This window comes from Anabrus simplex, chromosome 2 (assembly GCF_040414725.1).
Source record: "Anabrus simplex isolate iqAnaSimp1 chromosome 2, ASM4041472v1, whole genome shotgun sequence".
Taxonomy (NCBI): domain Eukaryota; kingdom Metazoa; phylum Arthropoda; class Insecta; order Orthoptera; family Tettigoniidae; genus Anabrus; species Anabrus simplex.
In genome coordinates, this window is record NC_090266.1 from 728,459,012 (window position 1) to 728,474,668 (window position 15,657).

Consider the following 15,657-nt stretch of genomic DNA (forward strand, 5'->3'; position numbering starts at 1 on the left):
AAGTCCAGAACAAAAGTAATTGAGTCGAACAAAGTCAGGTGATGCACAAAATATTAAATTAGGAAATGAAGTCTTCTAAGGAAGTAGATGAATATCGTTACTTGAGTAGTAAAATAATTAACGATACCAGAATAAGGAGGACATAAAATGCAGACTAGCACAAGCAAAGAAGGCCTTTCTTAAGAAATTTGCTCAATTCGAACATTGATATAGGAATTAGAAAGATGTTTTTGAAAACTTTCGTCTGGAGTGTGGTATTGTGTGGAAGTGAAACATGGATGATAACTAGGTCAGAAAGAAAGAGGATAGAAGCTTTCAAAATCTGCTGTTACCAAAGAATGCTGAAGGTGAGATGGTTAGATCGAATCACAAATGAAGAGCTACTGAATTGAATTGGTGAGAGGAGATCGATTTGGCTCAGTTTGACGAGAAGAAGAGATAGAATGATAGGACACATCTTAAGACACCCAGGACTTGTCCAGGTTTTTTTTTTGCTTTACGTCGCACCGACACAGATAGGTCATACGGCGACGATGGAACAGGGAAGGGCTAGGAGTGGGAAGGAAGCGGCCGTGACCTTAATTAAGGTACAGCCTGGTGTGAAAATGGGAAACCACGGAAAACCATTTTCAGGGCTGCCGACAGTGGGGTTCGAACCTACTATCTCCCGAATACTGGATACTGGCCACACTTAAGTGACTGCAGCTATCGAGCTCGGTCAGTTGGTTTTTGAAGGAAGTGTAGGTGATAAGAACTGTAGGGGTAGACCAAGGTATGAATATGACTAGCAGATTAGAGCAGATGTAGGATGCAGCAGTTACGTAGAAATGAAAAGTTTAGTACAGGGAGGCGAGGAAGGTATCAACAGAAATTGACTGTTTCATGCAGTTGATAAACGCTGAGATTGTTGATGAACTATTATACTGGACTAATTTGTACATTTCTAGGAAACGGGAGGAATTGAGGGGCTGACATGGGAAAGCACTTAAGTCCAAAACTGTAGTTTTAAAGGGGAAGCAAAAAACTATTTCAAATGCCTTGTTTGAATTATTTATTCAAAAATCTGTTTCAGAGCCCTTGTTTGAATGATTTATTCATTATAACAATGATAAAATCATTGTTAAGTTTGAGAACACACCAAAACCATTGTAAAGTTCAAAAACATGAAAAAAAGACAACGGATTTCATAAACAATTTGAATTATAAGCAAATGTTGCGATAAAATTCCTTGTAATCTTCACTTAAGTAATCCACCTTCGAAAGTAAGTCGGTCTTCTTGGCCTCATTGATTATTGGAGTACTCTGGATTGGTGGAAGATCTCGAAGATTAGCAGCATCATTAAGGGATGAAATTTCAACTTCAGAAATTCTTTCTTGAAAACCCTGCTGAAAAATCTGTTACTCATTTGACATTCAGGATGCTTTATTTTATCATCCCTGTAGATCATGTGGACATTAAGGTCTGGGCTCAAGTAAAGCTGAGACGGTTGACAATTAGAATAATGGTTCTCTTCTGCTGGGAAAAACTGTGCATGGGCTTTGAATAGATCCCTATCTTCATCAGTATATTTGAATTTATGGGCATTTGAGCGTGGATTTCGCCCTCTCTTGTGTCCTTCCAGACTAACTGCCCTTCTTTTTTCGTACTCAAACCCAGGTGATTGTCTGATGTCCCCAAGACACCATAGAATACCTTCCTGCAAACTTTAACATGGTCTGCAGAGGTTGGTATAAGCCACAGTTAACTGATTATCACGAGTAGTTGGTGAGTCACCCTATTGTTCAGTTGTTGAAACGCTCTTTCTAATTCTCTGAGTAGGGAATAAACTCTTAAGTCCCATGAGAAGGTTAGAGCGCGCTGAGTAGTCCTCTTTCGAGAAATCGTTATGCAATGTCTTAGCTCCTTGAAGCAGGTCCTCATTCTTTGTACACTTGTTGCCAGGCCTTTTGCAATTAGGCTGAAAAGACTGAAAACACTGCTATAGTCTATCACACCAGTTGAAACGATAGAACATGTAAACATAACCTTCAGAACTCATCGAGTACTTACCTTTTGAAACGGACGAGGCTGATCACGACGGAAGTCAAGGGGATGATTTGGTTGCGTTTTAAGTTAGGTATTTATCACAAGAAACGTCCGACTCGTTGGCTGAATGGTCAGCGTACTGGCCTTCGGTTCAGAGGGTCCCGGGTTCGATTCCCGGCCAGGTCGGGGATTTTAATCGCTTATGATTAATTCTTCTGGCTCGGGGACTGGGTGTATATGTCCGTCCCAACACTCTCCTCATCATATTCAGACAACACACTACACTACCAACCACCACAGAAACACGCAATAGTGCTTACATCCCTCCATAGGGGGTTGGCGTCAGGAAGGGCATCCGGCCGTAAAAACAGGGCCAAATCCACATGTGCGACGCAGTTCGCACCCGCGACCCCACAGGTGTGGGAAAAAGCGGCAGGAAAAGAAGAAGAATTTATCACAAGAAACCCTCCACTATTATAAAACAAATACAAATTTGTCACTGTTAGCTAATAAACAACTCAGCAACTCCATACATTATTATAACACCAAGCGATGAGAACCACTCCCGCCTAAAACAGGCAAGGTTCAATGGACATATGTGCTTCTCTATGCCAAGGCGTCTGGACTTACAACTGATGCCATCTAGTGACCTTTAGAGGAGCTGAACTAAACGAGGGACGGATTTACGGGTTTCTCCACGCCATCGGCATTGCTTCTTACTTGCATATCCGCGGAAAAGAAAAAAAAGTTATTTTGGACTAGAGTGCTTTCCCATGTCAGCCCCTCAATTACAGCCGTGAGCGCGATGCTAAATTTGCGAACCATAGTGAAATTATGGCATTGCTTGGTCTGTTGTTGTTAGGCCTAAAAGGGGGACAGTACACAAGTGTAGAAAAGTTTTGGACTTCCAATGGATCAGGAATAATTGCATCGAGATGTAGTATGTCTGCGAAACGTTTCTTATTTTTGCTGAGAAGCTTGCGCTTCGATGACAAGAACACTCGTGTCGAAAGGTTACAAACTGATCATCTTGCCACAGTTTGTTCTCTTATAAGTGCATTTGTCGACAACTGTGAAGACAGCTTTATTCATAGTGATTTTATAACAATTGAAGAGAAATTAGTTCCTTTCCGTGGCTGATGCATTTTCATTCAATTTATACCCAATAAGCCCGCAAAATACGGATTGAAAGTGTATGCAGTGAATGATGCAAAAACATTTTATAAGTCGTCTTTGGAGATTTACTGTGGCAAACAACTGACAGGCCCCTATGAAGTATCAAATATAAGCCATATGACATAGTTCATCTAGTGGAACATCTCAAAGGAAAACAACAAAACTTTACTGTTGACAATTGGTACACGTCATATGATCTTGTGCTAAGCATGTTAGAAGGTAAAATAAGTACTCTAGGAACACCGAGGAAGAACGAAAAAGAAATTCCGCCTCAATTTCTGCCTAATAAGGACCGTGCAGTAGGCTCAAGTGGTTTTGGGTTTCAGTTTGAGATGATGATATTGTCGCATGTGCCTAAGAAAAACAATGCCGTTAAAATGATTTCCTCTATGCACGACTCTGCTTCCGTAGACTGTTCACTGAAACCTCATCCAGTATTAGATTACAATGTGACGAAAGGTGCCATGGACACTTCAGATCAAATGGTAGTAAAGGTACTCCGCTGCCCATAAATGCTATAGGTGGACATTGTGTGTGTTTTATATGCTGCTGAACATCACTGCAATAAATGGCTATGTAATTTTCACTTTCAGTAACATTGCACCATCTTGACTGATAAGGAGGCGCTTCCTCAAGATTCTGTCTTAGCAACTTATGCACGAATGGTTTCTTGAACGTTCTCAAATCATGACATTGCCAATGGACATCTGTTTATTTCTGAAGAAATTTTGTAATGAGGATTACTGCAACAAGCTTCAAAGAAGAAGGGTGGGCGGGAAAAGGGGACGATGTGTTCCGTGTAGTCGGCAGGGTAACCATGTTACAACAGTGAAGTGGGATACTTGTAATAATTTTGTATGTAAGAAACATTCAAAGAACACTTTAAAATGTATTACATGTGACAGCCGAAGGTATGAACCTTTCCAATGAGGTCTCGTCATGAAGGAAACTGTGACAGATTGTTTGGGCATGGCAACACTATTTTTCATCCAGTCGTTTTTTTTTCTATTATACCTAAACATTTATTGTACACCTTTCCAATGAGGTCTCGTCATGAAGGAAACTGTGACAGATTGTTTGGGCATGGCAACACTATTTTTCATCCAGTCGTTTTTTTTTCTATTATACCTAAACATTTATTGTACAGTTGTCTAAATACTACAATATGACATACATACATACATACATTATCATTATAGACTGTTATGCCTTTCAGCGTTCAGTCTGCAAGCCTCTGAGAATTTACTAAACGTCGCCACAATCCTCGATTTGCAACTAGTGTTGTGGCCTCATTTATACCTCTATACCTCTTATCTTTAAATTGTTAGAAACCGAGTCTAACCATCGTTGTCTTGGTCTCCCTCTACTTCTCTTACCCTCCATAGCAGAGTCCATTATTCTCCTAGGCAACCTATCCTCCTCAATTTGCCTCACATGACCCCACCACCGAAGCCGGTTTATGCGTACAGCTTCATCCATCGAGTTCATTCCTAAATTAGCCTTTATCTCCTCATTCCAAGTACCCTCCTGCCATTGTTCCCACCTGTTTGTACCAGCAATCATTCTTGCTACTTTCATGCCTGTTACTTCTAACTTATGAATAAGATTCCTGAGACCACCTAGCTTTCACTCCCGTAAAGCAAAGTTGGTCTGAAAACGGACCGATGTAAAGATAGTTTCGTCTGGGAGCTGACTTCCTTATTACAGAATACTGATGATCGCAACTGCAAGCTCACTGCATTAGCTTTACTACACCTTGATTCTATCTCACTTACTATATTACCATCCTGGGAGAACACACAACCTAAATACTTGAAATTATCGACCTGTTCTAGTTTATAATACCAATATAAATGGTCCGTTATTGGACATTATAAATTTTCCAGCTAGCTCACTCTTGGTTGCCAGCGTTTCGCCCTCGTGTGCTAGGGTGGGCTCATCAGTTGGTACCTAGCACACCTACCAATACGCTGGCTAGTGCATACCGTGGAGGCCACTGCGTAGGCTAACTGGAGCCACCAGCAGTGCCAATGCACTAAGGGACTTTGTCTCATCACTAAAAATTGATGCCTGCTTGGCCATCAGATGAAATAGATGTTGATTTCCATAGGGAATTCAGGACAAATATTTCAGATTCCCTATGGGAATCAACATCTATTTCATCTGTTCTAGTTTTGTATCACCAATCCGACATTCAATTCTGTTGAATTTCTTACCTACTGACATCAATTTAGTCTTCGAGAGGCTAATTTTCATACTATACTCATTGCACCTATTTTCAAGTTCCAGGATATTAGACTGCAGGCTTTCGGCACAGTCTGCCATTAAGACCAAGTCGTCAGCATAGGCCAAACTGCTTACTACATTTCCACCTAACTGAATCCCTCCCTGCCATTTTATACCTTTCAGCAGATGATCCTTGTAAACTGGGAACAGCAAAGGTGAAAAATTACAGCCTTGTCTAACTCCTGTAAGTACCCTGAACCAAGAACTCATTCTGCCATCAATTCTCACTGAAGCCCAATTGTCAACATAAATGCCTTTGATTGCTTTTAATAATCTACCTTTAATTCCATAGTCCCCCAGTATAGTGAACCTCTTTTCCCTCGGTACCCTGTCATATGCATTCTCTAGATCTACGAAACATAAACACAACTTCCTGTTCCTCTCGTAGCATTTTTCAGTTACCTGGCGCATACTGAAAATCTGATCCTGACAGCCTCTCTGTGGTCTGAAACCACACTGGTTTTCATCCAACTACCTCTCAACGACTGATCGCACCCTCCCTTCCAAGATGCCAGTGAATACTTTGCCTGGTATACTAACCAATGTGATACCTCGATAGTTGTTGCAATCCTTCCTGTTCCCTTGCTTATAGATAGGTGCAATTGCTGCTTTTGTCCAATCTGAAGGTACCTTACCAACACTCCATGCTAAGTTTACTACTCTATGAAGCCATTTCATCCCTGCCTTCCCACTATACTTCACCATTTCAGGTCTAATTTCATCTATTCCTTCTGCCTTATGACAATGGAGTTTATTTAGTATCCTTTCCACTTCCTCAAGCATAATTTCACCAACATTATTTTCCTCCTCCCCATGAGCTTGGCTGTTCACAACACCACCATGATGATTTCCTTTTACATTGAGAAGATGTTCAAAATATTCCCTCCACCTTTCCAGTGATTCCCTGGGATCTATTATGAGTTCGTCTGAATTACTCAAAACACTGTTAATCTCCTTTTTCCCTCCCTTCCTAAGATTCTTTATTACTGTCCAGAAAGGTTTCCCTGCTGCTTGACTTAGCCTTTCCAGGTTATTATCTAAATCTTCCCACAACTTCTTTTTGGATTCAACAACTATTTGTTTCGCTCAGTTTCTTTCATGTACGTACAAATCCCTGTCTGCCTTGGCCCTTGTTTGGAGCCATTTCTGATAAGCCTTCTTTTTACGTTTACAGGCTGCTCTCACTTCATCATTCCACTAAGATGTTTGCCTTTTCCAATCTTTACACACAGTTGTTCCTAGGCATTCCTTTGCTGTTTCTACTACAGCATCCCTGTATACCACCCATTCACTTTCTATATCCTGAAACTTCTCACTAATCATATCCATGTACTTCTGTCTAATTTCCTCGTCCTGGAGATTTTCTACCCTTATTCGTTTGCAGACAGATTTCACTTTCTCTACCCTAGGACTAGAGATACTTAGTTCACTACTGATCAGATAGTGGTCTGTATCATCGAAAAATCAGTGAAAAACTCGTACATTCGTAACAGATTTCCTGAATTCAAAGTCTGTTAAGATATAGTCTATTATGGATCTGGTACCCGTAGCCTCCCATATGTAGCGGTGAATAGCCTTATGCTTGAAGAATGTATTCGTAACAGCTAAACCCATACTAGCACAGAAGTCCAGTAAACGCTTTGCATTCCCATTAGCTTCCATATCTTCCCCACATTTACCAATCACCCTTTCGTATCCTTCAGTTCTATTCCCAACTCTCGCATTGAAATCGCCCATTAGCACTATTCAATCCTTGCTGTTGACCCTGACCACGATGTCACTCAATGCTTCATAAAACTTGTCAACTTCATCCTCATGTGCACCCTCACATGGTGAATTACTCGGACACAGTTCTTGTCCTAATTCCTCCAACTGACAAATCTACCCACATCATTCGCTCATTTACGTGCCTAACAGAAACTATGTTGGGTGCAATGGTATTCCTGATAAAGAGCGCTACCCCAGATTCTGCCCTTCTCTTTCTAACACTCGTCAAGTACACTTTATAATCTCCTATCTCTTCCTTATTATCTCTCCTTACCCGAATATCACTTACTCCTAGCACATCCAGATGCATCCTCTTTGCTGATTCAGCCAGTTCTACCTTCTTTCTTCCATAAGCCCCAATAATATTGATAGCTCCCCATCGAATTCCATTTCGTTCGCCAAGTTGTTTCCAAGGAGCCCCTCGCCTGTCAAATGGGAGTGGGACTCCATTACTCCCATAGGTCCGAGGCTTGCTAAAAATGTTCTGAGCTCGGTAAATTCATGAAGCAGGATGCTACCCTACTTGCTCATAGTATTAGTGAGGATCTCTCCTCTGACGGGTTATGGACCACCGGTTTAGTCCTAGCCGCCTGAGCTCAAGGAGGGCCACGACTCAGAATATGTCCGAGATGTCCACTCCCATTCCATAGCAGCTGGTATCCCGATTCTCAGGACCACTTACTAGGCCACTCAGCCGTTGACCATGGTTCATGAACTAGGATGTGACTACAGTAACCCGCAATCATGTTTCTATTGTATGAGGATTCGTCATGAGGGGGATAAGGTGTGAAAGATTTCTTGAACGTGGCAACAAGGTTTATTTTTCATCCAGTCATTTCATTTGCTCTTATATCTTATCATCTCATTGTATAGTTGTGTAAACACTACAGTATGAGTTTAATTTTATGAGGTATCTATTGTATGAGGACTCGTCATGAGGGGATAAGGTGTGAAAGATTTCTGGAACGTGGCAACAAAGTTTGTTTTTCATCCAGTCATTTCTTTGCTATTATATCATATCATTTCATTGTATAATTGTGCAAATATTAAAATAAATATGACCATTATTTTAATTTAATGATATATCTACTGCTTAACTCATTTTAAATAGGCACAATATTCAATGTCCCTATCAGAATTAGTTCACGTGTTTGTGATTATCCATTTTAAGTACATTCATATTAATCATTAATACAAGTTTTTAATTTTATTTGGTGAACAAACATAGGAATAAAAAATGAAACTCTGTTAAATGAAATGTTTATGCGATTGGAAGCCTGTAAACAACTGAAAACGTAACTGGTTGACAAAGTCAACCGCGCGCCCGGTAGTGTGACAGAAATTAGCACGCACGGTCTGGGGTTAAAGAAGCTGTATACTTGCCCAAAACATTTTTGAAGGTAATTTATCATAAATAATCTTGCAATCAGTTCCTTGTGAAGTTGTCTTACCTTGATATAAGTTATTCTAAATAAACCTTGCAATGGCATTCTAAGTAAAATTGTCTATTCCAGTGCATGCCTTTGATATTTGTTGCTAGGTGTAACAATTCGAACACCTTCCTTAGAATTCATTATCACTCTCTTGACTATACTTCATGCATGCTGTAGTAATACACAAAGGCAGATAAATACCACACACATTTGTAATAAATCAATAAGTATACAGATAGAATGCCAATAATACCACCATGAAGTCTAGAATAACATTTGCACAGTGTGCTACTGTTAGGTTAGGTTAATCATTAGAGTAAGGATTTGGTTACATTTTTGTCTAATTCATATTATGTTACGAACTTACAACAGATACAGGATTAAAATACTTACCTCCAGCAATTTAACAACTCTAGTTAGGATTGCTACTTCACATCATTTTACTAATCCTCCTAAATTTTCAGTCTCTCGTACATGTTAACGATAGTGTCCAGAAATGAGTTTTGTAGGGCAGATGACTTCACTTTCGTGTTTTTAGGCGTTCTTAAAGATATTGCTTCTTCCTTGGACATCTGTGAAAATGTAAATTCAAACTGGACTAAATAATAACACTAGGTTATTATTACATTATTTGAAAATGCCATGATTCTCTTTACCTGGTATTATCCTAACAGATTTACAATCCTGAAGAAAAAGAAATCATTAGTCAACTTCATTGCAAAGTGCACCTGTAGCAAATTTCATGATACGGCAACATAAATGTTGGCTGTAGTTTTTCATTATGTAACTCTTGGCAGATAATGCCAGCATGTGAGTTGGAAGATAACTGCAAAATACTGTATCAACAAGCAGGATCCCTTCACTGTATGGTTGGCAATGCAGAATGAAGCCTAGCAGTTAGGAAACAACTATAAAGCACTATCTTCAGTGGTAATGGGAGAAAAATAGTTAGGTTGCTTCATTAGGGACCAAAGTTACTTGAAATGGCCTATAATGTGTAGAAACACGAAATACCATTAAGTCCTCTGTCTACTTTGGTAATATTTTTTGCTTGCATATTTTTTAAGATGGATTTTTTGCAACAACATTTGCATGTATTGATTAAGGTTTTTCCCTTCTTGTACAATCTCTAGCAGTAAATTATTGTGTGCATTTGAATGATAAAGAGTATTTGTCATAATCTTTTTTCCTCTTTACAGAAGCGGTTTGTGAAGGGATTACGGCAGTTCGGTAAAAATTTCTTCAGAATTAGGAAGGATTTGTTGCCACACAAGGAAACTGTGAGTACTAATTAATTTAGTTAACTTACAACACATTACAAAAAAATAATTCCTTGTCATGCATTTCTTACACATAAACTAGAAAAGTTAGGAAGAAAGGAAAGATCAACTCGAGATACTAGACCTGATTGACGAATGACGAAAGTATAAGAATGCAAAAAATGAGGAGGGCAGAAAAAATACAGGCAGATAAAAAATGAAGTAGATAGAGAGTACAGGACAGCTAAAGAAGAATGGCTGAAAGAGAAGTGCAATGATGTTGAAGGTTGTATGGTCCTAGGAAAGGTAGATACTGCATACAGGAAAACCAAGGAAACTTTTGGAGAAAGGAAAAGTAGGTGTATGAATATTAAAAGCTCAGATAGAAAACCACTTCTAGGGAAAGAAGACAAAGCAGAAAGATGGCAGGAACATATCCAACAGTTGTATCAAGGTAAAGTAGTAGATGATGGGGTTCTGGAACAAAAAGAGGTTGTTGATGCTGATGACATGGGTGACCCAGTTTTGAGGTCAGAATTCGACAGAGCTTTGAGAGACATAAGTAGGGACAAGGCACCGGGAATTCCTGATGTACCTTCAGAATTACTGACTGCCTTAGGAGAAAGCAAAGCTTTTAAAAGTTTTAGGGTCCACCTTATTTAATACTATACAATTTGTTGTGTAGATGTAATTACAACATATTATGTTTATTTAGAACTAGTTTCGACGCTATACTGCATCATCATCAGCTGAACAGAGGCATAGGAAAACTGGCAATCATATAAATATTATCGACATTAACATTGTCACAAATTAAAATATTATAATATTAAAATTAAAATTAAATTAAATTAGGAGAAACCAGCATGGAGAGTTTGTTCTGTTCAGTGTATAAGATGTATGATACTGGAGAAGTGCCATCCGATTTTCGGCAGAATGTTGTTATACCTGTTCCCAAGAAAGCCGTTGCTGACAAGTGTGAAAACTACCGCACCATTAGTTTAGTATTTCATGGCTACAAAATTTTAACATTTATTATTTGCAGAAGAATGGACAGGCAAGTTGAAACTAAATTGGGAGAAGATCAATATGGCTTCAGAAGAAATATGGAAACACGTGAAGCAATCCTGACTTTACGTATGATCTTAGAGGATCGAATTAAGGAAGGCAAGCCCACGTACTTGGCTTTCGTAGATCTAGAAAGGGCATTCAGTAATGTTGATTGGGCCAAGCTGATTGAGATTCTGAAGGAGATCGGGATCAGATACTTAGAAAGGAGAATTATCTACAATCTATACAAAAATCAGTCTGCAGTGATAAGAATCAGGGCTTTGAAAAAGAGGCAAGAATCCAGAAAGGAGTAAGGCAAGGCTGCAGTTTGTCCTCCCTTCTTTTCAATGTTTATATAGAACAGGCGATAAAGGAAATCAAAAAGGAATTTGGAAAGGGAATCAAAGTCCAAGGAGAGGAAATCAAAACCCTGAGATTTGCCGATGATAGTGTTATTTTATCTGACTCTACAAAAGATATGGAGAAATTGCTGGATGGTATGAACAGTCTTGGAGAAGGAATACAAGATGAAAATAAATAAGTCCAAAACAAAAGTAATGGATTGCGGTTGAACAAAGTCATGTGATGCAGGAAATACAACATTTGGAAATAAAGTCTTAAGGGAAATAGATAAATATTGTTACTAGGGTAGTAAAATAACTAATTATGGTAGAAGTAAGGAGGACATAAAATGCAGACTATCACAAGCAAGGAAGGCCTTTCTTAAGAAGAGAAATTTGTTCACCTCGAACATTGATATAGGAATTATAAAGATGTTTTTGAAGACTTCTGTCTGGAGCGTGGCATTGTATGGAAGTGAAACATGGACGATGACTAGCTCAGAAAGAGAGAGAGTATAGGTGGGCCGGCGTAAGGTTGCACATGACAGCTGCGCACAATGTTGGTCACACTGCAGTGGCGCACGAAGCGATGTTGCCGCCGTAACAACAGCTGATTGCACGACACATGGGTTTTTCAAAACATGGGAGAAATGTTTTTAATGTCATCGCGATGATACACAATACAAATGAAATCTGCCGACAAAAATTGAACTTTCAACTCACCGATTAATCATTACACAAAATTATACGAGATAAATATACTACGACGTTCTTATTATCGCGATGTTAGAAAACACGGCAGAAATCGGCCGACAAGTATCTCGCTTCAAATACACCAATAAATGTTAGAATAATATACACCGGTGCTAACACAATGTTTCAAGTAAAATTTACGAAAATTCAGAAACCTTATTTTCATACCTGATTCACAAAGGCAGAGGCTCAATACCCTCCAGTTCACTGCCATCACTACCGTCGCCTTCGTTGTCACTGTCATCATCGTCTAGGCAGATCATCAACTCCTGAGAGTCGCTGATGATACCATGTATTGCCATTGCCGAGTTAATGAATGCTGCGATATGGCTAAATTTCTTCCTGCACAAAGCCGCATCCATTCGAGCAATACTCTCCCGGAACAGTCCTTCCGCTTCAGTAACTGTGAAGGACTTGTTATAAGTGCGTACGTAATGTTTTACTTCACCCCAGCTTAATTCGTTTCTTTCCCAGAGTGCTGTGAAACAAGTCCCTACTTTCAGCCCCGTTAGTGCTACTGCTATGTACCCCAGTCACTTTTTCCTTCTGTTCTTGGAGGCGAACACCTGTCTGAATGACAGTACGCTTTGAAAGCCCTAATATGATCTACAACATGACCTAGAGGAACAGAGAGACGGCTATACAAGCGTACGAATTTCGTCTCCCTCTCGTAAAACTCACGAGTTCTCCGCACTAATTCTAATGCCTGACTATTAAGGGACACTCCGCGGCTCAAAGGATTATCACTTCGCGCTTCATGACTATGTTGTCATTTCCGAGGCATCGCACTGCATTCGTTAAAATAAAATTTCACAATTATCTCACAATGAAAACAAAACTTTCATAAACGCGCGAATCACACCTGACCACGTGCTAGCGGCGACAGACAAAACGGCAACACTTCAATACAGTAGTCAAGCTACTTATAGATGGCACCACTATACTACCTATATTGCCAACAACAATCAGCTGAAAATAGTTCGTATTTATTTTGTAGCTCGCTTAAACCTTATAATATTTTTTAAATGCTCATATTTGTGTAAGCAATACGGAATTAAATACGAATTAACATTAATAAAATGCTTAATTGTATCTGACATAAAAAGTAGTGGATTGGTGATTCTGACTGACGGGTGACGTTCATTTCATTTTTGTAGTGGTGCCAACATGACTTACAACTGTCAAGTGCAACCTTGTGCCGGCCCACCTATAGAAGCTTTTGAAATGTGGTGTTACAGAAGAATGCTGAAGGTGAGATGGGTAGATAGAATCACGAATGAAGAGATACTGAATCGAATTGTGAGAGGCGATTGATTTGGTTAAATTTGACCAGAAGAAGAGAGAGAATGATGGGGCACATCTTAAGACACCCAGAACCTGTACAGTTGGTTTTTGAGAGAAGTGTAGGTGGTAAGAATGGTAGGAGTAGACCAAGATACAAATATGACAAGCAGATTAGAGCAGATGTAGGATGTCATAGTAATGTAGAAATGAAAAGGTTAGCACAGGATAGGGTGGCATGGAGATCTGTATCAAACCAGTCTATGGACTGATCACTCAAACAACAATTTTCTTTTCTTTTCTTTTCCGCAAAGTAATTTCAGTTCTTGAAGTAGTATGATGATATATGTGTGCCTGAATTTGTTGGAGTTTAGGTTCATCAACATACTGTGTATTCATAACTGTCAACTAAAATGTGTGATCGGTTAGGGGTGCGCAGCTGTAAGCTCGCATCCAGGAGATAGTGGTTTCCCATTTTCACACCTGGCAAATGCTGGGGCTGTACCTTAATTAAGCCGCTTTCTTCCCATTCCTAGGCCTCTCCTGTCCCATCGTCGCCATAAGACCTATCTGTGTCAGTGCGACGTAAAGCAAATAGGAAAAAAGAAAAAAATGTGTGTGATTGTTAATATGACAATAATAATTTTATATGGTTATTAGAGCCTGATGTAACCCTTATAACCAGACTTCCCAAAGAGGTTGTGAAGCATCTGCTGATCAAAGTAAAGTGCATTTTGTTGGACTGAGGTGCTCAGATGGTAGAACACTGGCTTTCATTCTTTCTTTGTCCATTCCCTTTTCCATATTCTCTCAGGGTAGGTTAGTGTACCAAAGCCCTGCACCTTACTCGATCTTTCCACCATTCCTCTTCTAGTATTTTATTGCTATCGACTCCTCTATTTGCTATACAGTCCACAACAGAGCTCCTCCATCTCATTCTAGGACGTCCCCATGGTCTCTTTCCAGTCTGTGTATCCATGAATGTTCTCCTTGGTATTCTCTGTCCTGGCATTCTCATCATGTGTCCAAACCATTTTAGCTTTGCTATATCAATCTCTTCTTGAAGTTTACACCCCCCCACACTTCTACTATCCGTAACTTCGGCACTTGATGGGGTAGAATGGTTAGCTCTATGCCCCGTCCATTTGCCGCCGGGGAATTAACCTGGTACTGATTTTTGTGTAGGCTGAGTGAACCTCAGAGCCATGTGCACCTCCAGAACTGAAAATTTTCTCTCTTAAATTTTTCATTCCTGATTTTCTTTTTTGTTGGTATATTTCTGATACATGCTCTATATGTAGGTTCCTTACTGTCCAATCCTGGTGTTTTCAAAGATGAAATAAAATGAAGGATCGAAATAACGAAGATAGCAATCAGCGGAAGATTTGGAAAGATAACATTACTGTCATTACAAAGAAAAGTTGACACTCTAGTCTTCTCAGTCTTGTACGGTGCAGAACCATGGACCATCCTACAGTGCATTTGTGCGCGAATAGAAAGTTTTGAAATGTACTGGAGGAATATGCTGAGGATTTCTTGGACAACTCATTGCGTGATCATGTCTATTCCGAGTCAACTTCAGATAAAAGTTTTCTTGTTGTGCGGGGGTCTCTCAACAGATCATTCGCTACTTTGGTCATATAATGCACCGAGAAGGTAGTCTTCAAAAGTTGATTGTTGAAGGCAAAGTCCAAAGAACTGGACCACGAGGACGAGTACCAACATGATGGATCAGCATGGTGAATGGTCCATTCCAGAGTTCTCTCCCAAGTACTTACACTGAACATTTTGGATGGTGAAGAATGGTGGAGTGTGGTTCATCAGCTAGGTTGCTGAATTATGATAGTCACGATGTCTCAGCCATGAGGGGAATATGAATATGAAGTAACTCGGTATATCTATCCACTTCGTACACGATTGGGTGATTCCATCGTATTTTGTTCGCTTTTTTCTCATCATGATATGTCTGTAATAATGTAGAATGCAATCAGGGGTCTTAGCAGTCCACTCTTCTATGAACCGTTTTACTTCTTTTCATGCATGCACAGTTTGTGATACATGTACAGTACTTGAATCATATCTCTTGATCCTATCTGCAAATTAATTGTCAGTGTAGTTATGCTATCATTTACGTACTTCACCTCTTTGATCAACATCTTTCATATTTCTTGTTTGTTTCATTAAGATCAACCTATCCCATTTCTTTCTTTTAGTACTTCGCGCTGTAAAACAGCCTGTATTCATTGGTTACTTTTCTTTCTCCTCTTCCCGTCCACTTGATCTTG

The 15,657-nt window shown here is 39.6% G+C and overlaps 1 protein-coding gene across 8 annotated transcripts in view; it reads left to right on the forward strand.

Moving 5' to 3' along the window:
• Window positions 1-15,657, forward strand: part of LOC136864408 (atrophin-1) — a 755,035-nt gene that overhangs the window by 172,085 nt on the left and 567,293 nt on the right. For all 8 annotated transcript variants that reach the window (XM_068226264.1, XM_068226266.1, XM_068226270.1 and 5 more), the window contains one exon: window positions 9,888-9,968. In XM_068226264.1, the coding sequence (XP_068082365.1) occupies window positions 9,888-9,968 (81 nt within the window). The remainder of the gene's footprint in view (window positions 1-9,887; window positions 9,969-15,657) is intronic.